This window comes from Macaca thibetana, chromosome 3, assembly GCF_024542745.1.
Source record: "Macaca thibetana thibetana isolate TM-01 chromosome 3, ASM2454274v1, whole genome shotgun sequence".
NCBI classification, from domain to species: Eukaryota; Metazoa; Chordata; class Mammalia; order Primates; family Cercopithecidae; genus Macaca; species Macaca thibetana.
This window is the reverse complement of record NC_065580.1, coordinates 23261910-23288781: the sequence shown is the minus strand read 5'-3', so window position 1 is coordinate 23288781 and position 26872 is coordinate 23261910. Positions and strand designations below refer to the sequence as shown.

At 47.0% G+C, this 26872-nt stretch overlaps 1 protein-coding gene across 2 annotated transcripts in view; it reads right to left on the bottom strand.

Annotated features, from left to right (window-relative positions):
- The window catches only part of SLC13A4 (solute carrier family 13 member 4), a 47354-nt gene extending 22513 nt beyond the window's left edge, over nucleotides 1-24841 (bottom strand). For both annotated transcript variants that reach the window (XM_050782410.1, XM_050782411.1), the window contains exons 1-5: nucleotides 24019-24841; nucleotides 18008-18136; nucleotides 4528-4664; nucleotides 2230-2402; nucleotides 1699-1753 (exon numbers count right to left, since the gene is read on the bottom strand). In XM_050782410.1, coding sequence (XP_050638367.1) covers nucleotides 1699-1753; nucleotides 2230-2402; nucleotides 4528-4664; nucleotides 18008-18136; nucleotides 24019-24117 — 593 coding nt within the window. In that variant the 5' untranslated portion in view covers nucleotides 24118-24841. The remainder of the gene's footprint in view (nucleotides 1-1698; nucleotides 1754-2229; nucleotides 2403-4527; nucleotides 4665-18007; nucleotides 18137-24018) is intronic.
- Nucleotides 24842-26872: the final 2031 nt, after the last annotated feature.

Genomic DNA, 26872 nt, shown 5'->3' with positions numbered 1-26872 from the left:
TGTGATGTTTCCCCTTCCTTCTTCCCAAACTGGGTGAGGAGGGCGGGCGAGGACCCTCAGGTAGCATGGGAGGCAGTGGCCGCAAGAGTGCTGTCTGCATGCCCAGCAAACGACCCAGTTCCCACCAGCACAAAAGATGCTTAGAGTTCTAGGGACAACTCAGGCTTCTCTTTTGGAGGACACATTTTTGTGTGGAAAAGAGCAAAGGCAAGAAGCCAGCAGGGTGATGCCAGAGAGGCCACAGGGAGGAGAAAAGGCCACAGTGAGGATGGCCTTTTCCTGGGTCATCTGGGAAAGGCCTGCCCAGAGGCAGAGGCAGCCCCAGCACAGGGGCTGTGGGGGAGTGAACCTCCAGAGCACAGGCCCAGGAGGGTGGCGTGAGTGTTAATCCCAGAGCAAGGCCCTGCCATCAGGCCTAAGACCCTGCAGAGGGCACCACAAGGGGATGCTTCAAAGCCCCTGAAGGCAGTTGCCCCACAGATGAAAGAGCCAGGGACTGAAATCTCAGGGCACCGACTGTAGACCTCAATAGTCCCCGTCCAGACCTTTCTCACCCCTTTTTCTTTCCTGTGCCCCAGAGCTGCTGTCGTGAGCCCGGAAAGGTCAGACGCAGCAGAGTGAGGGCGGGGTTAGAAGAGGAGGAGAAGAGGGAGCTGGAGGAAGGGAGAAAGAAGCTCAATGCCCTCCCCCACTTACTTTCACCTTCTTTCTTCTGCAGGCCTAGGGGGAGGGGTGGGTGGGTGTGGGAGAAGCTTTGGATGAGAAGTTGAAGTTTTGATATGAATCTGGACTAGTCTCCCAAATGTCTGAACATGAGATGGTTATAATACCTGAAAGGAACCAGGAGAGCTACGGGATTTGCCTGAGATATCATCAAGGGTGATGTCATCAAGAAATCCAATATGCTATGATTGAAGACAGTGGTGGTGACAAAGCAATTTCCTGATGGCACCCTTCCGCATCTGTCCCACTGCGAATGCTGATTTCACCTAATGTGTGTTCTCCTTTTTTACAAGGGCAAATGACAGAGCTGAGCTATATTGCAAATCCAGCTTTTAAATGTGGACTATTCATTGTGGCATGCCTGTGGGCCACATTTTGAAACAGAATCTCCAAATGGAATCAGCTGTTAATGGAGCTTCCTCCCAGGAATGTCTGAGACTGTTTCTCCTTTTCCAGCTCTGCTTCCCATCATCACATGGCCCTCTCACCTCCTGTCCCCTCATCCCCTACCTGTCACCTAAGTTTTCTTTGCCATATCTAACAAGACCAAATCTACTAAGACCTTATCTAATATCTAGAAAATATTTCATGATTCTCCAAGAATCTGCAGTGACATCGATATGTGAATGGTTTTCCATGAACAAATTAAACATATTATTTTCCTAAAAGGGACATGAATTTAGATGAGATTCTGCATGGTGGCTGTGTGGACAGTTCATATATCCATGGAGATTCAGTGTGGCCTTTTTATTTCTTCCTCATCACTGCAACACTGTGGTTAAGGAAGTGACCCTCCAGGTCCTGACAGGTGGCTCCTAGGTGTGGAGAGGAAATGGGGGAGGTGGGGGGGGTGACAAGGTGGTAAGCTTGGACCGTACATCTCAAAGAGCTGTCTGTGGGTCCAGGTCCCATCTTTTCTGACCTCCCCTATGGATTCTGAGAGGCTCTGTCTGGGAAGAGGGCAGTCATACTCACTCTTCATTGACAAAGACGAGTTCCAGAGAAGGTTGGCTGTTCTTTACATCCAGACCTACGAGTAGCAAAGAAAAGCAGTATGTGAGAGGTGGAGGCTGGGACGACCCTGTGGGATGGAGCGTAGCTCAAGGGCTTAGGGTGGGGGTGGGGCATGTGGAGTGGGTGACATTTCTGCTTCCCTTTGCTCTGTGAGTAGAGTGGGGCTCATGGATGCAGACTGACCCCAGGGTTTTGTAGTGGTCCTTGAGCATTTGGGGGCAAAGAGCAGTGTGTACCCTCGAACATTTAGGGGAAAAGAGTCCATAAGTGAAGGAGGAAGGAAGAGCCAGAACAGGGAGTTCAGGGAAGCTTCAGAGTCCAAGAGCTGGGATGGGAAAGAGGAGAGAGGGAAGAGGAAGAGGAAGGTGGGGGCATGGCTGAGGGGGTCCTGGGGTGGGCACCAAGTTGGGCAGTCTCCCCAGAGGAGCCAGGCGGGAGGACCCCAGGGGAGGTTGGAGGAGCAAAGGAGAGATGAACTCCAGCAAACTGTACTGATGGGTTCGGCCTCTTCGGTGTTGGAGTTGGCCGCCACGAGCTGCTCGTCCTCAGCACTGACCAGCTCCTGCAGCACGGCCTCCACGATGGGCATCACCATGGCGGTGGTGGAGGTGTTGGACAGCCACATGGACAGCAACGTGGTACAGCACATGAAGCAGAGCAGCAGCCTGGAAGGCAGGGAGGGTTGGGGCAGAGTGTCCACAGAACACACATCCCTGCGGCCCCACAGCGGGCCTGCTGCCAACCTGCTGGGGCTGGTCTAGACAGATGTGGCTGGAAAGGCAGGCGATTGTCCTGCAGGGTGCCATTCAGCTCTGTACTCCCAGTGCTTGGCACAGCATAAGTATTAAAGCAATACTTGTTGAATGAATGAATTACACTTCATGGACTAGCGGCCTTAGCCAGAAAAAAGTCCTTAGTGAAGCTCTAGTAGTAGTGCCACAGGGTATAGACTCACCGTTGCTTTTCTGTCTCCGCAGACATTGGCTGGAGCTTGGTGGTGATGTGTGTTTGTGTGTGGAAGGGAATTCTTTGTTTGCCCTCGCAGTCAGTAATTCTGTAGTGCTACGGTACTCCTTGCTTTGCTGCCAAGTCACCATAGTTATCAGTGACCCAATAGAGATGAATGTTTGGAGCTCACAGTTCTGCCCACTACCTGTAAACATGCTGAAGGGATAGCCCCCAAAGTCACAGAAGTGTCCCCTGTCACTGTTTGTGTACACTTTTCCAGCTGACATTGTAAAGCGTCAACACTTGGAGAAAAACACTAACAAGGATAACCTTCCAATTATTTCTCTTTGGCTTTGAGAACATTGTGCAATATGTGCCTGTACAGACATGTCCTAGTTTCCATAAGATAAGCCAATATAAAGACTACTGTGTTTATTATTTTAGGTGGAATTACTGACTTTGCACAATTTGGGGACAGTGCGTTTATCATGTGGACTCCGTCAGCTGACAGAGACATGACTTCGCCGATTCTGTACCCACACAGGTAACTGCCTCGGGGGGTGGCAACTTGCTGACTGATGTAAATAGGGAGGAGTGGAAATACGAGAGGATAAAAATTCTTGCCCGGGCACAGTGGCTCATGCCTGTAATCCCAGCACTTTGGGAGGCCGAGGAGGGTGGATCACGAGGTCAGGAGATCAAGACCATCCTGGCTAACATGGTGAAACCCTGTCTCTACTAAAAATACAAAAAATTAGCTGGGTGTGGTGGCGGGCACCTGTAGTCCCAGTTACTTGGGAGGCTGAGGCAGGAGAATGGCATGAACCTGGGAGGCAGAGCTTGCAGTGAGCCGAGATCGTGCTACTGCACTCCAGCCTGGGCGACAGAGCAAGATTCTGTCTCAACAAGAAAAAAAAAAAAAAATTGAAGAAGAAAAAAAAAATTCTTGCAGAGAGTACACAGAGATTTTAAAGAGCCACAGAGTCTCCATATGATGTGACGAAATGCCACTGTGTGCCTGGGAGGTTGAGTGTGGGGACAAGATTATTACTGAGCTAGGGGGTGGATTAAGCTGTAGTTAGCAGACCTGTTTGACAATCTGGGAGACAGGAACATGCTTTTAAGCATAACCTATAGTCATCTAAATGACTCGTGTTGAGAACCAATACTATATTATTTATTTATATTCACATTGACTTCCATAGGAGTCAGAGCAGCTTACATAAAATATAGCAAGTAAGTTGTAAACTAGGAGGAGGTGAGCAGGATATTCCCAAAGGGAAGGTACAGGCAGGGGAATCCAAATGGAGCATCAGTGAAGCTAACACAAAACTCAACCTTGACACCGCAACACATTCCCCGAGGGTGGGACCCCGTCCTGCATCACAGTCAAATGCAGTGTCTCTAACTGGGTCTGTGGTTTGAACTGATGACAAAATCTCAGGGTGGATGGAGGAAACATTCACGTCTCTTTAAGTGACAAAGGAGAAGACAGGCACTTCCGCTCCAGCCTGTTCCCTGATACACAGGAAGCAGGTTGGGAAACAATTTCTATTGGTCCATCCTGTTTTACTTAATGGGCCCCTATATGTTGTAAGCTGCTGCCCTTGCAGCCTAGGTCAATGGGTAAGTTCTTTGGATAATGATAGCAAGGTCACAGGCTCAAATTTCTACTCCATAGCCCTCTCCCTGGACGGGTCCTATGGCTCTGATGTCAGCCCGTCCCTGTTGGTGAAAAAACAGGCTGACGTGGACATCCGCAGTGACCTGAGACCACTGTCCTGGTGGCACACTGGGAGCTAGAAGGATGCACTATAGCCTGGCATCCCAAATAAGACTTACATGCCCGGCTTGGCTCCCGCCATCAAGACCATGCGCAGAGCGATGCGCTTATGCAGGTTCCACTTCTCCACGGCAGCCGCCACGCAGATGACCCCCACCAGCAGCAGCGTGGTGTTCTTGAAGTACTCCGCCGCCACCTGTAGGGAGGCCAGGCAGGTCAGCCACCCTCCTGGACCAAGGACCCAGGGCCCAGCACCAGCTGGGAGAATGGGCCATACCCAATCAAACCTGTTCTCAATCAAAGAAGCTGGCGAACAGGAAGCAGGGAGGTGACGATTATCGAAATAGCTGACCATCCTAGAGTCATATCTACTGAGCGTTTACTGTGGGCAGGCACTGGGCTGAGCACTTTACAAAGATTATTTCATTCAATCTGGCCAGTAACTCTAGAGGATAGATATTCTTCTCCATTTTGGAAAACATAAAACCACTGTATTTAAATATGATATGAATATGATTTTAAAGAATAAACACATATAATTTTATATTGATCTTTTAAAATAACCCTAGGTTTCTCCCCAAACCTAATTTTTAATGTTTTTAGAAAACATTAGAAAATTATTTTCATTTCATTTCTATTAGAAAATTAATACATGCTCAGTATGGAAAACTTCAAAATATAGAAAAAAAGACAACATTACCCTTAATCATGCTACTGTTAATACTTATAGTTTCTTCCATTTTTCCTATGTCTATATAGTTACATAAATGGATTTATACAGTATGTATACTTTTATATCTTACCTTTTTTTCATTTAACATAATATCCTCATCATTTGTTTTGAGAGTCTCACTTATTTTTTATATTTTTTTGAGACGGAGTCTTGCTCTGCTGTCCAGGCTGGAGTGCAGTGGCGTGATCTCAGCTCACTGCAACCTCCGCCTCCCAGGTTCACACCATTCTCCTGCCTCAGCCTCCCGAGTAGCTGGGACTACAGGCGCCCACCACCGCACCCGGCTAATTTTTTTTTTTTGTATTTTTTGTAGAGATGGGGTTTCATTGTGTTAACCAAGATGGTCTCAATCTCCTCACCGATGGGGTTTCATTGTGTTAACCAGGATGGTCTCATCTCCTCACCTCGTGATGTGCCCCCTTTGACCTCCCAAAGTGCTGAGATTACAAGCGTAAGCCACTATACCCAGCCTTAATTTTAAAAATTTAAATAATTCCCAATAATTCTCAAGTTCCAATGAATTCCAAAAATGAAAATAGTACAAGGAATACCTATATACTCTTTTTTTTTTTTTTTTTTTTTTTTTTTTTTTTTTTTACCCTGAACCATTTAAGGGTAAGTTACATAAATTTTGGCTGGTCCTTTTCCCCTATATACTTCAGTGTATATTTTCCTTTCTTTTTTTAAAAAAAATTTGAGACAGGGTCTCACTCTCTCGCCCAGGCTGGAGTGCAGTGGCATGATCACGGCTCACTGCAGCCTTGACCTGCCAGGCTCAGGGTATATTTTCTAAGAATAGGGATTTTCTCTTCCTTAGTAGCCACAATACCAATTATAAGCTCCTTTCTACTTTTTAATTTAATGATGGGGAAGTTGAGACACAGGGTAGTTAAAAAGATGTTTCACATGTTTGAGGTTCATGGACCACATCTTTGTTGATTCTCTCACTTGGAACGTTCTCTCTTTCCATCTCTGCCTGTACATTCCAATCAGATTTTGAAGCCCAGTTCAGGCCTGGCACCCTCCAGAAAAACCTTTCTTGTGGCCCTAGCCTCTGACTCCAGAACATTCCTCCTGGGCACCATTAATTCCATACACCACAGAGCACTTGGAGCAATGCTTGACTGATTGCTTTCTGCTTGTACCGTTGTCCATTTATTTTTGTATGTGTACCTCTCTTGTCTCTCAACTAAATTTTTTGGCTGTGAATGGTTCCCTTCTACACATCTTAATACCCAGTAGAATAATATGCAAAAGTAGAGGCTCAATAAATATTTGTCACATACATGAGAATTGCTTCCAGCTGGAGGAACCATGACAGAAATTGAGAGGAAAAGATATAGAAAAGATTAACGTCTAATTGAAAAACCCTCTTGAAGTGAGAAAACAAGAACATTTTTAACTGCAGCAAAAATAAAAATTCAACAGGGAAGGAAATATATAGTAAAATACATAGCATTTGAAGTAATATGTACATAATCATACTAATTTTGATTACTGAATTAACAAAAATTGTGATATGAGCATATTGGGAGGATGGTCGTGGAAGGCGAAGTAGGGGATGTAAAAGAAAAAATCTTCCTGGGACGTGGAGCTTGCAGTGAGCCGAGTTTGCGCCACTGCACTCTAGCCTGGGCAACAGAGCGAGACTCCGTCTCAAAAAAAAAAAAAAGAAAAAAAAAATCTTCATCTGCTATAACAAGAAGTCAACTGATAAATGCTTACAGTGAGAACTCAAGGACTAATATAAGAATCTCATATAGGAATGGAGCTTAATGACAGAAGAAGCTGTTAACAAAGTTACAAGTTATTGACTCTGAGGGTGGGGTGGGACTTGCTAGGGGGAGAAGTGGAAGGGATGAGAAAGAGACTGCTGACTTTTCATTGTAAGCGTTCAGTATTAAAGTCTCTGATTTTTAAACTTTGTGCACGAAACACTTTGATAACATCAAAACCAAAATAAAGGCAGGCTGCTCCATCTCCTTTTCTTTTGCCCCGTGGACATTTCATTGCCTCTGGTTGATGAGGGTTGTGTAGGAAAAGGGACATCTGCTCTCGCTGTGATCATTTCCTGGGAGGAAGAGCCCCTGCTTCTGGTTAACCTAGTTCTTGTCTCCAATCCCATTCCTCAGCGGACTACTGTCACGAATGCCCCCTGGGGGCAGGGAAGGCCCACTGCTCTGGACAGCTTGTGACTCCATGGCAGAGTCCACTCTAAGAGGGCGGTGATCATGGTCGGCGGGGGGTAGGGTAGGGTAGCGTTGGGGGATGGGGTGTGGTCGGCGGAAGCAGCCCCCTAGGGGGAGCGGGAGGCACTGCAGGATTGTCCTAGGGAAGCGGCTGAACTTGGGGGTCAAGGGCCTTTCTCACTGTCTGGTTACTTTCCCAGGCTTCCAGGAGTTGGCTTTGTCGCACAACCGGAGCTTTATTTTCTTGTCTACCGAGGAGAGAAACCCACAGAAGATGCGGGACTGTTGTGGGAGATGGTCTTTCCACCAACCCCATGACACAGCCCTGCGAAGCTTTTTCAGTCAGTGCAACTGGGGTTACTTTCCCCAGGGACTGACTGAAAACAGCTACGTTTTCTGCCTCTTTAGCATATCCCATTCTAGAACAGCGGTTTGGCTGTGATGGCCTTTTAGGAGACTCAGTGCCTAAATGACAGGTAGGCCACTTTCTCTGGGTTCCACTTGGAGGCAGAGGAAAGGAACCAAGAATATGGAGAGGCTTCTAGTGTCGGCATTTTGCTTGTTGCATTCACTTTCTAATTTGAACTCCACAACAAGTCCTATGAAGCAGCACTATCCGTATCTCAGTTTACTGATGAGGAAACTGAGGGTTTAAGGAGCATTTCTCAGGTCATAGCGTAAGGGCAGAGGCAGGATATCAATGCAGGGCCATCTGAATCCGAAGCCTCCTAGACCGCCTGCCACACCGTGAGCTGGCTGGAAACCCCCCATCTGATTCAACTCTAAGGGGATTTTCTTGGTCTCCCAGACAGCATGAGCTGGCATACATTGCTTGTCGGGTTTTTTGTTTGTTTGTTTGTTTGTTTTTGTTTTTTTGAGACAGAGAGTTGTTCTGCAGCCCAGGCTGGAGTACAGTGGCGAAATCTCAGCTCACTGCAACCTCTGCCTCCTGAGTTCAATTCTCCTGCCTCAGCCTCCCAAGTAGCTGGAGCTACAGGTGCTTAGAAAAACTAAGGAAATCACCTCAGTGAAACCACTACACCTGCCTAATTTTTTTGGATTTTTTTTTTTTTTTTTTTCAGTAGGCATGAGCTTTAACCACGTTGGCCAGGCTGGTCTTAAACTCCTGACCTCAAGTGATCTGCTCATCTGAGTCTCTCCCAAAGTGCTGGGATCACAGGCAAGAACCACTGCACCCAGCCCACTGGTACACATTTTTAATCTTCATTTATAATCTCAGTCCTGACATTGGCCTTAAATGCCCCGGCCAGAGCCAGTCTGAGCTCCAGGCCCAGCTTCAGTGGGATATTGGCTCTGTGCTGGGGGTTTGGTGGGCTCAGCTTTATTCTCATGTCTTTCCTGCTCCCTCCTAAGTGATACCATGTGCTCGGGAGACATGGCCTGGGGCTCAGGATATGGTTTGTAATTACAGAGGTAACGTCACTGAGTGGGGAAGAGGGAGGACTCTGGAGTCAGCCAGGACTCTACTGCGTGACCCCTAAACAAGTTATTCAGCCTCTCTGGGCTTCATGTTCTCATCTTAAAAACAACAACAAAAAGGAAGGTTTTGTGAGTCCCTACCTCATGAGGTTATTAAATGACACGTGCAAACCAGCTGGCATGGCCTGCCACATTGATGGCCAGGATCCCTGGTGACTCTTCCTGTTATGAAGTACTCCATCTAAAGGCTGACCTGGTTTGAGGCCATTAGCACACAGAGTGGGCTCATCCATGCACAGAGCAAAGCCACAGGGCTTTTTCATTTCAGAAATTAAAATTCTGTTCAGTGGTGCTGTTTGTTAGTTTTCTAGCCCATTGATTTTTCTTTCACAATAACACCTGGGTTATTCAGAACCTCCCAGGGAACACCAGACTTCCAGGATTCTTGAGGATGACTATAATTGTTTTCTAGAGTGTGCTGCAGATTTCCTGCCTTTATCAACAGAGCCCGTGCATTCTCCCCGGCTTCTTGTGAGACACGTGCCAACTCTCCCCAGCTTCTTGTGAGACACATGCCAACTCTCCCCAGCTTCTTGTGAGACACATGCCAACTCTCCCCATCATAGCCTCAGCCCAGGGAGCCCCTTATCGCCCTTGCCCTTGACTAGCTGTCCAGGCTGCTGGTCCTTCTCTGGTCCCTGGGTCTGCGTTTTGCTGGTTTCCCGTCTCATTCTTAGGCGGCTGCAGTTTCCCAATGTGAGGATGTTTGCCATTAGCATTCCCTTCCCTGTTTTCTAATTTCCCAGACTCATATCCTATGAGCTGGGAAGCCAGATAACGAAGCTTGTTAGAGTCATTTGTAAAGAGAAGTTAGATTCTAAGTGGCTGTTCCTCCCCAAGAGTAAAGTGCATGGGTGTTAGGACATTTGCATTGGTGGTTTGATTGCTTTTTCTGCTTTTCTGCTCTGTGGTTTTTCTCAGTATGCCACATCACTGAACTTGGAGAGCAGAGGTGTTTCTGGACTGTGTTATAGGAAAGATGGGCTCAAGGACGTCACCTTGACAAGGAATAGCTATAGCAATCTTGGGCTGTGAAGTTCAGACGAGCTACCTGCTATTGGACAAGCTAATGAACCTCTGTACCTCTGTCACCAATTCTTTAAAGGGCCAATAGTGATGCTACATAGTTAATTTAATCTGCTGTGACATGGGCTTTACATGTAAGATAATGCAGGTGGGCTCTTACTTGTTTTAATTGTATTTTTTTTTTAATTTTATGTATTTTTTGAGACAGAGTCTCACTGTGTTGCTTAGGCTGGAGTGCAGTAACATGATCTTGGCTAACTGCAACCTCAGCCTCTCAGATTGAAGCGATTCTCCTGCCTCAGCCTCCCCAGTAGCTGGGACTCCAGGCACCCACCCACCACTGTGTCCGGCTAATTTTGTATTTTTAGTAGAGACTGGGTTTTGCCATGTTGGTCAGGCTGGTCTTGAACTCCTCCCCTGAAGTGATCCGTCCACCTTGGCCTCCCAAAGTACTGGGATTACAGGTGTAAGCCACCGTGCCCAGCCTCATCTGAACAATTTTGCAGTGAAATTCTCTGAACCCTGGGAGCAGATACCTGGCCTGGCTCCCACTCAGTGCTAGGCTAAGCCCCGCCAGGGCTGAAGCCCCCCAGGACTCCATTCCAGTTAGTGTCCAAGCAGCGCAGCCAAGCCAGCAGTGTCTCCTCTCCACCTTCCCTGGGGGCAGGAATGCTGTTTCTGCTGGGTTCAGCAGGGGCTCAGACACCCTTCTCATCACCTGATTTGCATTCCTGGTTCCATCTGTTTTATATATTGAGTCTTCTAAGATTTGGTTTAAAGAAAAGTTTTCGTTGCTTAAAAAAACATTCTTTGCAAATCCTGCCCTAGAGAAGTCTAAAGTAGAGAGACCCAGATGGGTGCTGGCATGACCCAGAAGCTGGCCCAACTCCTGCATGACTGGAGACACTGATTCATACCCACCACCAACCCTGCCCCAGTTTCTTCTTTGGGACTGTATGAACTACCCAGATGGGGAAGCTGAGGCAGGGGGCTGGGCTCTGAGCCACGAGCCAAGGGGCTGCTGGTCAGGTGGTGGCTCAGAGGGAGCTGCTCCTCCCCACAGAAACATTAGCTTGGTCTCGAAAGACTGCAAGGTCTGTAGGCTCCCACTGAAAGCCCAGTGTGGAGCCCAGCCCTGGGCTGCATCTGGGTGGCTCAGGGTGAAGGCAGCCTGGGGTTCAGGCAGGTGGCCAGCTGGATGTCCAGCCCACATGCGCACAGGCCCGCATGCAGAGGGCTGGTCAGCCTCCATGGCGAGGAAAGGTGGGAAAGGCAGAGCTGAGAGTGCTTTGTGGAATACCCCCAGGCTTGAACAAACAGAGAAAGTCAGGGTAACGAGTCAGAGGGCAGGAATCTGGCGGGTCAGAAAGATCAGGACCCAGCAGGGAAGCGGATTCATGACAGCCGACTCCAGTGGCACTGGGCGGCAGAGGCTGGTTATCCCAGTGGCCACGGCCTGGACTCCTCTCCTGCCCCTGCAGCCTGGAAGCGGAGTGAGACCGGCCCGAGGCCTGCAGCACAGGGCCAGAGACCGCTGTCTGGGCCCAGGTGAGAGTGTGTGTGTGAGAGTGTGTATGTGAAAATGTGTGTGTGTATATGTGTGTCTATATGTGTGTATTTGTGTGTATGTGTGTATGAGTGTGAATGTATGTGTGTGTGAGGGTATTTGTGTGAGTGTGTGAATGTGTATGTGTGTGTATAAGTGTATGTGTATGTGTGTATGAGTTTATATGTATATGCATGTGAATGTGTGTATGAATATGTATGTGTGTGTCTGTGAGTGTATATGTGTGTATATGGGTATGTGTGTATGAGTGTGTGAGTGTATGTGTAAGTGTATGTGTGCATGCGTGTGTATGTGAGTGTGTGTATGTGTATGTATATGTGAGTGTATGTGTGAGCATGTGTATGAGTGTGTATGAGTATGAGTGTGTGTGAGTGTATGCATATGTGAGCTTATGTATGTATATGAGTGTGCCTGTGAGTGTGAGTGTATGTATATGTGAGCATGTGTATGAGTGTATGTGTATGTGTGTGAGTGTTGTGTATGTATGTGTGAACGTGTGTATATGAGTGTGAGCATGTGAGCGTGTGTATGTGTATAAGTGTGTCTGTGAATGTGTATTGGTGTGTATGAGTGTGAGCGTGTGTGTATGAGTGTGTCTGTGAATGTGTGTGAATGTGTATTAGTGTGTATGAGTGGGTGAGTGTGTATGAGTGTGCATGAGTGTGAGCGTGTGTGTGTATGAGTGTGTCTGTGAATGTGTGTGAATGTGTATTAGTGTGTATGAGTGGGTGAGTGTGTATGAGTGTGTATGTGAGTGTGTGTGCGCACTGGGGAAAGGATAGAGATAAAGAGCACATGCAATTACTCCCTGAAGTGCACCCTAACCCTGGGCCTCCTGGAGAGCTGTGTGTTCCCAATCCCCAACATCCAACCCATGCTTTCTACTCCACCAGAGAGCCCTGCAGTGCCCACCTCTATGCCATTCTCCTACAGACAGTAAATCTTAGCTAACTTGATTGACACAGGTATCATGCCCAGGCTATAAACTTTGGGAGCAACGCTTTAGAAGGGGCTTGGAGGACATCAGAGGCAGATATAATGATAGTAAGTGAGAGTCACAGTGGAGCCAAAACAAAAACAGACAAACACAAACCTAAAATGCAGGGCTAAGCCCTGTGTATCAGCAAAGGAAGCATCAGCTGGATGCTCACAAGATCATAGAGGGACCTTAGAGTCCGACCCATCTCCCAAGGCACAAAGTCTATGTCTAGTGTATCTGGCATGGTCATTTGGCTCAGACTTCTAGGGATGGGAACACAAGGACCACACATGGCAACTCATTTCAGAGTTTTCCTTTATACAGAACGGGGAATTTCTTTATGGTGCTCTGACTCTGGTTCTGGTGTGACACTTTGGGCTTGGAGTGTGGAGCCATGGAAGCCTGGACTCATGGAAGCCTGGACTTATGTCCCCTTAAGTCTTCTCTTCATTCCTCATGTGACTCAGGTTCCAGCTTTTTGACATCCTGGCCACCCACCTCTGGATGAGCTCCTTATCCAGAATTTGATGCACTGGACACATCATTTATTAATTTTTAAAATTAAAAAAAATTTTTTTTGAGATGGAGTCTCACTCTGTCATCCAGGCTGGAGTGCAGTGGTATGATCTCAGTTCACTGCAACCTCCGCCTCCCGGGTTCAACAGATTCTCTTGCCTCAGCCTCCTGAGTAGCTGGGACTACAGGCATGTACCACCACACCCTGCTAATTTTTTATTTTATTTTATTTTTGGTAGAGACAGGTTTTCACCATGCTGGCCAGGCTGGTCTCGAACTCCTGACCTCAGGTGATCCCCCTGCCTCGGCCTCCCAAAGTGCTAGGATTACAGGCGTGAGCCACCGTGCCTAGCCCACAATTTATTAATTCAACAGAAGATTTTGGTCACATTGCCTAGGGGTTAAGAGCTCAAGTTCTGGAATCGTTCAATCTTGGATTCAAGTCCTGGCTCCACCACTTAGTAGCTGCATAATCTCGGGTAAGTAAGTTACTTAACCTCTGAACTTCAGTTTCCTCCTCTTTAAAATGAAGATAAAAATAATAGCTCCTTCACAGAGGATTGGGTTATATAGTGTGTGTAAATGACCTCCCACAGTGCCTGGCGTATGGTAAACACTCGGAATTTGGCAGCCACGTTGGACTGATGGTGACTCATGCTGAGCCTGTACTTAGCTGAAAGCCAAGGGTCTTTTTCACATGAACTGCTGGCATTTATCCTTATTAGACTTCATTTTGTCAGTTTCAGTCCATTGTCTCTTCCTGTCCACATGTCTCATTCTGCCACCGTACATTAGCACCGTACATTAGCCAGCTAGCGCATCCAACTTAGCCATCTGCAAATCTGATAATGTGCCTTTTATATTTTCAACTGCAATCTCACCCCAGTCTGGTGCCAACATGTTATTCAAGATTCTTTAGGTTCAGCTGTTCACCCAACCCTCAAGTTACTCAGTTGTGCTTTCTCATGGAGCCTACTCTGGCTCCTCCGAGTGAGAAATTCTTTCTTTCCCCCTGGAAATTTTGAAGGCTCCAAGGAAAAAGTTAAATTAGATTTAATAACTTCTGTTTAAAAGACCAAGGAAATTATAAAACCTATTAGAAGGACTGTAATCAAAAATTGGTCAACATGAAGTTTGGGCAGTTGGCAGTGTAAATTTTATTTATCTAGAACATCCCCTCTTGAGGAGTGGTATATATCCTCCACAATGCCAGAAATCGAGGCATCACTGCATAGGGCATTCTGTATTTTTCCACATGGTTTATACTTTCTCTCTATTAAAATAGAAACTTCTCCAGGTCAGGAGCCCTTCTGTCATTTTGTATCTCTTATCAGCACCTGAGTCTGAGCTTCGCACACAACTCCTAATACCCACTGGCTGACAAACCATCACTGTAAAAATGGACCATTTATATGTACTTGTGATGGTTAACTTTGCATGTCAACCTGGGTGGACTACGGGGTGCCCAGGTTAAGCATTGCTTCTGGGTGTTCCTGGATGAGATTGGCATTTGAATCAGTGGATTGCCCTCCACCATGTGGACAGACATCATCCAATCTGTCGAGGGCCTAACTAGAACAAAAGGTGGAGGAAGCGGGAATTTGCCTGCTTTTTCCAGTCTCACTACCTGGGCTGGGACATCTCTCATCTCCTGCCCTGGGACTGGAATCTACACCATTGGCTTCGCTGGTTCTCAGGCCTTTGGACTCGCACAGAGTGACAGCACCAGCTCTCCTGGGTCTCCTGCTTGCAGGTGGCAGCTCATGGGATGTCTTAGTCTCCATAATTAATCAAGTGAGCCAATTCCCACACACACACACGCGCACACACACACACGCATGCGCACTAGTCTCCTCTTGGTTCTGTTTCTCTGGAGAAACTGCAGAACATATCTAGCTTCAGACAGTGAGAGCTCAGATATGAGACTCAAGAGGGGAGAGATGACATTTCGTTTATTTTTGTCACCCTCAGGGTACCTGTATCATCCCATGTTGCACCTGGTAGATCTAGAACTCAGAAAATATGTTTTTCTACATGTTGAATGAATAACATGAGGGAACACAGCCACAGTCCCAGAGTCACACTGATCCTATTCACGTGCCTTCCTTCCCTCACTGAAGATGACATTACTGACACATTGTCAAGAAACACTGCAATCAAGAGCCGTGAATAGAGGTCTGATGCAGGGATGGCGCTGGGCTAGATAGGCCATAGACATTGTACATCCCAGAGAGCATGAACCTTGGTGGGGAGAGCACATGTCTATGAAAAGTTTACATCTGGTGTATCTGATGCACCATTTAAAAGATAAAGACATCAAATAGACTCAAAGAGAAGGGATCAATACTTTCAGCCTTTGGTCATTGAAAGGGCTTCACCAAAGAAAGTAATTGAGTAGGGCTTTAAAGGTCAAAGGAATGGGAGAGAACTTTCCAAAGTGGAAGAATAACCCAAGTCGCAGTAAGAGGATGGTCAAGAAGTAGGTGGGTTTGGGGAATGACAAGGATTTGGGGGCTCCTAAAGAGCACCAGCCCAGCTTCCCCCTATGAGCCATGGCACATTCTGGTGTCACAGTGGTGCACAGGTGGTTGTGGAATAGGTGTTTTTTCTGCAAAGTTAACTGGCTCAGAAAGGGCTATAACCCATGTGCTCTGCCTTACTGGCATTTCCCTCCAATCTGAGCTAAGAAGTTCAGCTAAACAGACTATATTTGGACTAAGCTGCTCCCTGTAGCCCAACTACTAAATATCATCATCAGCCAAAGCCATGTCACCAGGCAGGTGGATTAGGATTTTTCACCTCAAATGATAAGACATGCTTTCTGGCTCCTCCAGCCCCCAGCAATAGGGACACACAGCCCCTCCCTGGACTGTCTTCCTTTACTTCTCACAGAGTCCTGTTACCCTCCCAAGCAACTGCCTCTGCAGACTCTCCTTATGGACAAAGGGGCGTCCCTCGGATAACTGTTGCCCGGCAACATCTCTGCTGTGCCCTTGGAGAAATAGAGACACTGTCTGCTTGAAAGCTAAGGCATGCTGTTGGCTTTTGGGCTGCCTATAGTGAAACACAAAGATTAGGTTTCTCAATTAATAGTTTTCTCACTTTAAAATGTTATTTAGGATTCAGTTCTTTCTAAACGTCATTTTTTCCCTCTACCCTCTACTTTCAACCCCTGCCCTTGCTGGTTTTAATTTCACAATTTTAAAGAGAAGCCTGGAGAACAAGCTTGTAGAGCTCTCGTAAGAAAAGTCACATTTTAGGTTGCCTTTTTCTTTAGGCAGATACAAAACCCCATATTACCTATTCTTTTTTTTCACAAAAGAACGGGGGCAATTAGAACAACTGCCTGGTGATTCTGGTCACAGATTAGCTTTTACATGAGTCCCCAGGATATTGGGGTTGTACCCATCTCCAGGAATGAAAGCACTGCTGAGAGCTTTGGAGATTCTATTCTTTTTGGTGAGCCTGAGGCTATGGCTATGCAATGCCCACTATATATATATATGTGTGTGTGTGTGTGTAGATAGATAGCCACACCCACACATATATATGTGTATAGATAAATAGATAGATACAAAGAAGAAGGAGAGAGAGAGAGAGGAGAGAGAGAGAGAGAGAGACAGGGGAAGGGGGGGTGGGGAGAGAGAGAGAAAGAAAAGGAACCTAAAAGCAAACAAAAAACTAGTCAGTTAAATCTATCCAGTAGAAAGACAAAGTGTTCATTTGCAGTCAAATACAACTGTTGGAGAATTGCCTAATTCTACTTTTGGAAAGTTCTGTTGTCTATTAAAGCATCCATAGGCCCAGCTCCGTTCTTCCTCATATCACAGAAGCGAAAGACTCACAGTTCTTAGTAATAACTCCATGTGTTCACAGTGCCATGAAGCCACATACCACTTTATGGAGTCTTTTGCTTATGGTGTAGTGATCAAGTGTATACACTTTGAAATCTAATAGTTACAGGTTTGAATCTAATTCTGCTACTTTCAGCTTTGTGATTTGGGGTGAGTCTCTTAATTCTCTGAGCTTAGCTGTAAAATGGAAATACTAGCATGTGCCTTGTAGAGCTCTTGGGAGTATTACATAACAAATGGAGCACTTCTGATAGAGTGCCTGGCGCTCAGTAGGCATTCAAACATGAGCTTCCTTTCGTCTTCCTTCTGTGCCTCTGCCCCTGACCTTACCCCCGTCTCTACGATTCAGGCTTTTTCATCAGAAACCCTAAGCAGAGACCAGGTGTGAATAATGAGACAGTTCAAATGGAACCAGGTGTTGCTGAATGAGATCATCATTCATTTTGCTCCCAGGTTCTGGCTGTTTTGTTTTGTTTCTTTTTCCCTACTCATGGCAGGCTTAAACATTTGCTCTGAAATTTTGCCACAACCTGGGCTTCCTGCTGACAATTTCCATTTGAGCTTTTGAGAATGCCACAGACAGTGAATGGAGAGGGCTCACGGGCGCAAAGAAAGAACATGCGGTAACTTAAGTCGGGGGAGAAGAAACAGAAATGTTGTTTTTTGGAGGGGTGGATGAAAACATTGTCAGGGCTCAGGGAAACATGGTAAGTCTCTCTGTAACAAACATTCATTGAGCACCTACTGGATACAGGCTCAGCTTTCTAATGAGATGCCCCCAAAATGGGAGGTCGGATTCCTGCCTTTGTGTGCTTATCATCTAAACAGACATCCAGAGACTGAAAAAGGTCAACAGCAGCTGAGTTTTCGGCATCAATCACACAGCTCCTAAAAGGTTTCAGACCGAGGGAGCAACTGGATGTGTTTAATCAAGCAAGGCTTCCTGAAAGAGGCAAGTTTTGAGCCAGTTTGAAGGAGATGAGGATTATGGGTGGAAGGAGAGGAATTCTGGGTCTAGAACTGCAGATGCCAAGGCTCAGTGTTAAGCGGTCATTCCAGTGGGTGACAAGGCCCCCTCATCCTCAAGTGCTGAGTGAATCTCCCTTCATTGGAGGCTCTCTTTCAGGGGCCCTGCAGGGACCCAGGCAGGGGGGTGGGGCTACAAGTGGTCTAACCTCATTGGATCGGAGGACTCCGAAGAATGGGTAGAGGAAGGCCGGCACCAGGGCTGCAGCTCCCAGAGGCACTGCCTCCGACACCCAGTACACAGCAGTCACGATCAGCACGTAAGCACACGAGGCCTCCTGCGAGGGAAGGAAAGGGGCAGTCATTCACCGGAATAGCAGGAATAGTCACTGCCACTGAGCGTCCGGATGCAACCCTGACATCGAAGCAGCAGGTACTCGGACTCTAATGCAGGTACAAGCATACAGCCCTGGGACCAAAGCCGGACTGGCAGGCGAGCATGGTGAATACATGGTGAGTCCATCCTTTGGTGGGTGACATTCTGGCTGCTCCTTGGGGGACCGATGCCTGGCCTGTGGTTTGCACTGGTGTGTAGCCAGGCAGCTCTGAGGGTTCTGGAAACTGCCAAGGTGGAGATTGAACTTAACTGCAGTGACCAGACCCATGATTACAAAACCATACAAGTGGAGTTCAAAGCTTTAACTTGAACTGGGATGTAACTGGTGTTAAGTTGACTGGGTAGTAGAAGTTCTTGGGGTGGTTGGAGATAGGAATCACTGCGTGCGGTTGGGACTGGGGCTCACACTTGTAATCCCAGCACTTTGGGAGGCCAAGGTGGGAGGATCACTTGAGCCCAGGAGTTTGAGACCAGCCTGGGCAATATACAGCAAGACCCCATCTCTAAAAAATAAAAGATAAATTAGCCAGGTGTGGTGGCACAGGCCTGTAGTCCCGGCTACTTGGGAGGCTGAGGCCGGAGGATCACTTGAGCCCAGGGGCTTTAGGCTGCATGCAGTGAGCTATGGTCATGTGCCACTGCACTCCAGCCTGGGACTACAGGACTACAGAGTGCGATGCTGTCTCCAGGAAAAAAAGAAAGAAAAAAGGACAGTTAGTTCACATGTAAGCTCTGAGATCAGCCATCCTGAATTTGACTCATGTGCCTAAGGTATGAAGATATGTGGCATTGGTGTGTGCCTGACTGAAGAGAAGTCGATCAGTAAGAAGTGAGATTTACAAACAATCCAAAAGGTGGTTTCTGGACTGTGCTCTTGCAGCCCTGGGCATCTTGGGTGTGTCTCAAGAATATCCCAGGGAGATGAGCAAGACTTGGAATCTGGACCCCCTCTCTAGCCTCATCCCAGATGGAGTAGCTTTGTTCTCATTTGATTCATATACAAACATTACATGTGAAATTTCATTTGAAAAAAAAAAAAAGGCTTTACTGCTTTAAAAATGAATAAACAAAGTTAAATCCCCCTGTTTTAGACTATTTGCTGAAACAACTTGATTCAGTAGTAAATTTTAATCAAATAAATTGTTAGGCAAGAACTGGTTGACCATTCCCCCTTCAGTTTTGGATCTGAGGTTCTATCATGTTTTGCGTCTAGAGATTGATCCTTCACCCAAAGGTCTCTGTACGAGTTAATACAGAGCTCCCTTCCCTGGGAGAGGGAAGGGAGGACTGAGGAGGAAGGCAGCGATCCTGAGCATGGGACTCTCATTTTGGATGAAGAAGCATCAGCTCCTAACTCAGTGTTTCTCAGCCTTGGCACTACTGACATTTAGGGCCACATAGTTTCTTGTTGCAGGGGGCTGTCCTGTGCACTGTAAAGGAGCAGCATCCTTGGTCTCTACCCACTAAATGCCAGTAGCACTTCCTCCATTGTGACAACCAAAAAACCGTCTCTAGACATTGCCAAATGTCCCTTGGGGAGGTAAAATGATCCCTGATTGAGAGCCACTGCCCTAACCAGGGTCTGGTTCTCATTGCTCTTGGACTCCATTCTACCTGCCTGACCCCATGGAAACATCCGTCTACAAAGACTAAAGACAGCCATCTATCTGGAAGGGGAAGCCTGGAAATTCACCGACATTTTCCATAGCCCACTCACTTTGCCGGCTGGGCAACCCAGGGGTGCACAGGGTAATGAAGTACAACATTCTTATCAAAAGCCAGCCCTCCAGCAGCTTACCCTCTAGTCATGCTGATGGCCCTGAATTGCGCTGATGAAGGCTGTTATGACAGGTTACTAGCTTGCTCTAGGGAGAGGCTACAATTCAAGGGCCTTGTTAATGGGAACATCACCGAGCTCCGTGACTCGGAATACCATTTATAGAAAATCCAAGTTGGCTGTGGGCACCTCAATTTTTACATAGTTCTAAACCACCAGGACTCGTGTCTGACTTGCCCTGAGGCTGGCTGCTGATCAAGGAACCCGACAAATCTTGCTGTTTATCACCCCTTGAGTTCAGAACACGCGTCCTCAAACTCTTGCATAAAAGTTACAAAAGGTCGCTGTATCAGTGTGGGGCAGCAGGAGTGATTAAATCAGCTGGGCTGGCAAGGACCTTTGCTCTCCTGACATTCGTGGATTATGGGATTGGGGTTTGAGAAATGGGAACTGGGCCCAATGATTGTTGACTGTAGCTCCCCACTGAGATGTTCTCTGGGGCCAAAAGATCAGAGGGAAGATAAAACTTTTGGAAGTGCTGATAAGACAACAGAACCAATGGTGGGAAAAAAAAAAGGCTCCACTTGGAAACGATTTCAATTTAGAGAAATACCCTGTTTGCTATAGAAATAAAACTACCTAAACGAGTTCAAGCCCACGTGTTCTCGTCTCTTTTCTGGGAAAGAGACAGAGTGGCAGATCTTAATTCCAGTTGAAGAGAAAGAGTTGAGAGACAAAATGTCTGCCCCTCACTGGGGCCCCTTATTTCTCCCTGGAACCCTTAGTCTTTCTTGATCTGGTCATTACAGGGCTACAAGTTATAAGTTAAGGGGAAGGAGGTGGGGAGAGAAGGTGGGGAGAAAGGGAAAGGAGAAAGAGGAAAGGAGCCTGTAATCCCAGCACTTTGGGAGGCTGAGGTGGGTGGATCACTTGAGGTCAGGAGTTCGAGACCAGTCTGGCCAACATGGCGAAACCCTGTCTCTACTAAAAATACAAAAAAATTAGCCAGATGTGGTGGCACATGCCTGTAATCCTAGCTACTCAGGAGGCTGAGGCAGGAGAATGCCTTGAACCCGGGAGGCAGAGGTTGCAGTGAGCCAAGATTGCGCCACTGCGCTCTAGAGCCTGGGTGACAGAGTGAGACTCTGTCTCGAAAAAAAAAAAAAAGAAGAGGAGAGGGAGAGAGAAAGAAAGAGAGAGGACTTTCCTTCTGCCGGGCACCTTTAGGAGAATTTGGGTAAAATAAGGCAAACATTTTGGTTGTAAATATTATTAGACATGCGACTAGGTTGCTGGAGGAAGTAAGTCATCAGGCCACCTTCACCCAGCAGTAGTAAGGACAAGATTGATTACTATCATTTTTTACCTGCATTTTCCTTAGAGTAGAAGAATGGACAAGAGACGCCTTTAGAGAGTCTTTCCGTATAGTTTCCACTTATTTCACCCATGGAATCTCCATAAACTTCATTTTTCCACTTCTAAACCTTCCCAAAATTCAGGAGGTAAGCTTGTATTCAGACAACCAAAAATACTGCAAAGTTTGCTTACAAGGAGTCCCATGTCCCCGGCGCCTATCCCATGTCTAGCAGGTGGCTCAATTCACGTGGGCTAAACTGCACTGGACTTCTCTGCTGGCTGTCAGGTCTCGCTCATCTGGAGAGAATATTCTGCAACCCCCAGGCTCTTTATCAACACCACTGGTTCCTTATAAACAGGTGTGTGGGGGTTGGGGATTGGTGAGTATTCAGACAATGTCTTCAAGGGACAGTGCTATCTACTATTTTTTGGTTTCTGTTTACAAGTAGAGGAAAGAGTTTGAAAGTGGCATTTCCCTATGTAGGACGTTTCCTAGTCAGCTACTAACTTAGGCATGGAACTGCTCGTTTTCCATGCAGTTTGACCACTCCAGTGATATCCCACTCCAACTTCACGGGAAGGAGGTTAAAGTCTGTTATCTGTTACCATGAACGACTGGGGGCGCCTTTTAAAAAAATTTAGCTTGGGTGGTTGAGATGCAACTTTTATCCCACTGGGGGCACTGAGGAAGGGCTTAGTTATGGATGCCCTCTCTTGTACCCTCTTCTTCTATAACATGATAAATAGTGTCTGGACCTCTAGTTTTAGAGAGCTGGGCAAGAAAAAGGGGGAAGGTCATTTTGACTCCTCCTAAAATGTAGCTGAGGCTTGTCGCTTAGAAGAACTATCAAAACTGCAGGCCAGGAGCTCCTGTCCAGGTACTGCATCACTGCTCTCAACTCCAGCCCAGGGCAAGCACATCTATTTGGAATTTTAAGGGTTCAATATCAGAATCCAAAAGTTTGAGGCAGGCCAGGCATGGTAGCTCACACCTGTAATCTCAACATTGTGAGAGGATCACATCAGACCACGAGTTTGAGACCAGCCTGGGAAACATGGTGAAGCCTCCATTTCTACAAAAAAGAAAAAAATTTTTTAAATTTTTTAATTAGCTGCATGTGGTGGTGCTTGCTTGCCTGTAGTCCCAGCTACTCCGGAGGCTGAGGCATGAGGATTGCTTAACCCCAGGAGCTCTGCAGTGAGCTATGATTGTGCCACCGCACCCCAGACTGGGTGACAGAGTGAGACTCTGCGTCTACAAAAAAAAAGTTTGATGAAAGGGGTGGCAGATGGATGAAAGACACTCTACCTGCTGGGCACCTAGTCTGTGCCTTCTGTGGGCTGTGGCCAAGGTCCCCAAAGGTGGGGCTGACTCAACCAGGAGATATGAGAGGTTCCTGATACTGCTTAGGAGAGGAGGCTAATATGTCCCTTGGTAACAGTCCCTTATATCAACCTGACATTGAGAAAAAACAAAAACAAGAAAAGACACAAAAAGAAAAAAAATCAGACCCATTTGGACAAAGCAGAAAATTGACTGGGGAACAGTCCAGGAAAAATGTCAGCAGCAATCACTGTCTGCTAATCCCAGCCCAGTTTTAATTGGCATCTCCCTGGCACTCTGGAGTATTTATTCTATGAAAGATTTAAGCCGGTTTGTTTTTGAGAAGAGCCATCCTAATCCCCTCTGTTTAACTTTTTAACTTAATCTTGGTTACCAAGTTACTTAAGGAGCAGAGTAGAAGAATTACTCCACCTCCTACAAACGTGATTAACCTGTTTTAGCTTACTTTTCCTAAAGTCTCCAGGGCAGTGCCAGCTGCAGGACGGGGACAAGCCACAGACAGGAGGAAGAGAACAGCGGAAGGAAGGGAAGGGAAGCAGGTGACCACGGGGAGGGTGTGACAGTCAAGCTGGATGCGGAGCCAGAGCTCAGGTTCCTCTGTTCACACAAACCAGGTGAAGAATGAGCTCACGGGGTAGAGTTTGAGGGCTCTTATCTCTTTTTTATCGTGCCACTTTTTGTCTGTCCTTCAAGGGCACAGAGAAGAAAACACAGAAGACACAAATAATTCAAGGCCACATGCATGGGACCGGGGCAGCCTGCCAAGCTCTTCTTTCGTTCCTTCTCTACTCATTCATTCCCTAAAGCTGATAGAAGCCTTCGGGATTAGAGCTTCAACTGTGGTCATCGAAGCCCACCAGGATGCCACCACAGACCACAGACTGGCTCCACCGTTCTCTTCCTCCCCCAGCCTTCTCCTCAGTGCCACTGTTGGGAGCTCTTTCTGTGTCTCCAGGGGCTCTCAGATAACCAGGGTCCCAGGTGAATTCCCGACAAACACAGATGCACCATGTCGTTTGCATGGGTGTCGCTGGCCCTGGCTGCTGGGGCGGGCTGGCCTGCTGCTTGGTGCAACATCCATCAGTCACTTCTGCCAAGGCCCCTACTCTGTCCTGACCCCTGGTGGAGGCCATGGGGTTGGGGCACTGGGACTGGGATAGGAGATGAACATGACAGCTTTTAGGAAGAAGGTATCTTGGTTTCCTCCAGAAAAACCCTTCCATTTCTTTAAACCCACCACAAGCCACTTTGGGGACTGCCTGAGCACCCCATGTTCCCCATCGACCTCCCCTCTTTGCCCTCCCACTGACTCCCTGACCCCCGGCGGGCGCAGGTCGGTACTCACGCTGCTGGGGTGGAGGACGGGCAGAGGCAGCAGCAGGAGCGGGACGCAGACGACCAGCAGCAGCTTCCGGGCTCGGAGCAGGCCCTGCAGCAGGCCCATCGCGCCGCTGTCCTCTCCAGCTCGTCCTCGGACCCCGCTCTGCCGGCGAAGGGCTTCCTCCCTGGGCACTGCTCTCTATCCAGAGAGACTTCTTAAACCTTTCTTGGCTTCCAAGAGTCCTCCTTCGTCTTGGGGGCAGAACTGGAGGGCAGTTATACCCCCGCTGTTTCTGCAAGAGGCTGGGCTCCCGGCCTCCTGCTTTAGGTGGGATTGATGAGCATCGTTTTGTGACCAGCAAAAAGGAACTGGGAAAGGATGATAAACGGGGGCATAGTGGGCCTTCTCTCGGCTTGATTAGTAATAGAGTAACTTCATTCTAGGTGTCAGCAAAAACCCTCTTAATCCATTAAACCACACCTTTGCTGCTGCTGCTCGGCCTTGAAGAAATCATTTAAAAGCTTAAAAACATGAAAAACGCTCAGAGCATATTGTGCTCTCCATCAGTTTTCCTCCCTCTGATGACCTATTTTGGGGAGTCCTTGTTTCATCTCCTACCTAGGCTCCCTGTTCGTAAGAATCTAGTAGCCCCTTTCCTTAAAACAAGCACCTGAGCTTGTCAGAGTTGCAGGCGGACTTCAGGTGGGGCTGCTGGTCGCTCCCAGGACCTGGTATCTTAACTCTGTTCACATGTCTTTCCCTCAGATTGGTTCCCTACTTATAATTTGCCTTGAGCCTGGGCCTCCAAAGCAGAAAAGAAAAGTCCCCACGACATTCCTTTTTATCAAAGGACAAAAACTTACTGGAGGCCCACCTTTAACTTTCATCCACCAATGGGAAGCCGGGACAGAGGCAGTAGCTCCGCCCACTCCTCAAAGCCAATCAGCAAATTGAAAAGAAAGAGTTAATTTCTCTCGCCGAGGCCGCTCTTGATTGGTCACAGCGGGGGCTTGCTGATTCCGCAGAACCTAGGCAGCCTGCTAAGCTTATTTTTCAGTTTCTCCAACTTCCTACGGCTGGAGTGATGACCATCATAGTAAACATAATCTCACGTACCCAAGCACAGCTTTATTGTTTCGGATCATAGGACACAGAGCTTTGGCTGGGAGGGCCACCTGCTGATCTAGACCTTAGGAAGGGAATGTTCCTGGTGGCAGGGAGAAAATGCAACATTCCTTCTGGAGAATTTGCCTCAGAGAGTACAAAGTTAAGCCTTTCAGACTTCCCTGCTGGCAAAGATCGTTCGCCTCAGCACCAGGGGGGAATATAAAGGGTCTAGGCCAGCCGAGGGTATGAGCCCGTGAGAAAGACTCCAGATCTTTTGGAAAGTACAGCTGCCTCCCTGGCAAAGTCTAGATGCCAGTCTCATGCCCAGATGTCAGTGGACTCTCTGGCTAAAGTAGGTGCTCAAATGCTTCTCTCTGAGGCTCTCCAAAAAGGAAACCGAAGCCCTTCTTTGGCTGGTACAAAAGGAGGAGGTGGGAGGGCAGGGAAGAAGTTGACGAGTTCAGGGACAAGGTCTTAGCTGCAGCTGAACTCTGGAATTTCTCCTGCTTACAGACTGGAAGAAGTTGTTAGCTTCTTTTCTCAGAACGGACATGTGGATTTGGGGCAAGGAAGAAAAGCAAAAGCAAAAGCCCAAACATTCTGTAAGTAGTGGTTCCTGGCAACATGACCTTACCTTGATCTGGGAGATGCTGAGCAGAGTCAAAGGGTTATAAAACCCACGTTGTCTTGAATTCACAGAACACAGGAATGGCGTTCCAAGATCTGCAGCTATACTACTTGGAAATGATCCCCAGGCTAAAGTGACCAGGGAAGTCACCCAAAAAACAAATTCTTCTTGACTTTTAAGGCAGGTGCAACTGTGGACAGCCCAGGTCCCCTTTGAAATTATCTTGCCATCATAGGATGGGCTAGGATGACTCAACTCTTTAAATGCATGTTAAAGACTGGCTACTGTATTTACTACATTCTGGCCTCATTTTTTTGGTTATGATTTTGAAACTCAGAATGAACAATACCACGTGTGATGTTTTGGTCGCAAACATTAAAGACACCGGATAATTATAAGCAGCTGTGGAAGTCAACATCCACTGTTAAACCCATGAACCATTTCAGATTCCTCAGCGAGATACTCTGAGATAACAAAGATTCCGGTGAGCAACTCAATCATGACATTTTTATTATACCGTAGACGAATATTTGTTAAATAAAAATAGGTACAGCAAGTGATACAATAACACCAGTAGTTCTCCTTCAGAACTCTACCCATTTTTCAGAGGAAGGAAACACTTTTCCAGAATACAATGCTCAAGAAATGTAAGCCAGATCCCACTTGTATGAGGTATCTTAAGTAGTCAGACTCTCAAAAACAGAAAGCAGAATAATGGTACCAAGAGCTGGGGCAGGCAGGGGGAAGGGGGAAAGGGGGAGTTGTTCAATGCGTATAGAGCTTCAGACTTACAAGATGAGAAAGTTCTGGGGGTCTGTCGTACAGCAACATTCATGGAGTTAACACTGCTGTATTATATGCTTAAAAATGGTTAAGATGGTAAATTTTACGTGATGTGTTTTTTACCACAATAAAAAAAATAAGATATTGAAATGGATTAGGAAAGTAAGGGGTGTTGTACAAAATAATTTAACAAGCATTTAATTTTAGACTGTTGGACCTGCAGAAATACTTTGATTTGTTAGACTCAAGGTGAGGTGACAGAGCAATGAAGGTTTCAGCAGTTAAATGTTTGTTGATGTCTCTTGAGTGACACTGGAGATAGCTGTGAGGATGCCAACGATGGAGGAAACGTAGAAAGTT